General features: G+C 55.5%; 1 protein-coding gene across 1 annotated transcript in view; it reads right to left on the reverse strand.

Moving 5' to 3' along the window:
- The window catches only part of LOC119585772 (tyrosine-protein phosphatase Lar-like), a gene marked incomplete at its 5' end in the record, with an annotated part of 244,437 nt that overhangs the window by 90,381 nt on the left and 153,672 nt on the right, over positions 1-384 (reverse strand). The window contains 1 exon segment of the mRNA XM_037934484.1: positions 66-83. Within this exon segment, the coding sequence (XP_037790412.1) occupies positions 66-83 (18 nt within the window).

Raw genomic sequence — 384 nt, forward strand, 5'->3', positions numbered from 1 at the left:
CTGCAGACAGACCCCAGGCTAAGAAGGGAAGAGGTGCGGCGAGGGCGGAAAACAACAGAACTTACTTGAGTTTCCACCGTTGACTGTGGTAGGCGAACATGGGGTGGAAAAGAGAGATGGATTAGTAACGTTAAAACAACGACGCGAACAGCTGTAGTAGGCCCCTACACAGAGCGAGGGGCCAGCTAGTAACTAGGAGTCTGCGAGAATGCCTAGTGCACAGCTAGTAACTAGGCCCCGGGTCGCAGACCAGGCGGCCGAGTCCTAGAACACGGGCTGGTTAAGACCAGGGGACAGCCTGAGGGCTTGCTTCGTCGCCCAGCCGCCTCTCGGCTGGGAATCAGCTCGGTGGAGACTTTGATCATTTAACTCTATAAAGCCTCA

This window comes from Penaeus monodon, chromosome 20, assembly GCF_015228065.2.
Source record: "Penaeus monodon isolate SGIC_2016 chromosome 20, NSTDA_Pmon_1, whole genome shotgun sequence".
Classification (NCBI taxonomy): domain Eukaryota; kingdom Metazoa; phylum Arthropoda; class Malacostraca; order Decapoda; family Penaeidae; genus Penaeus; species Penaeus monodon.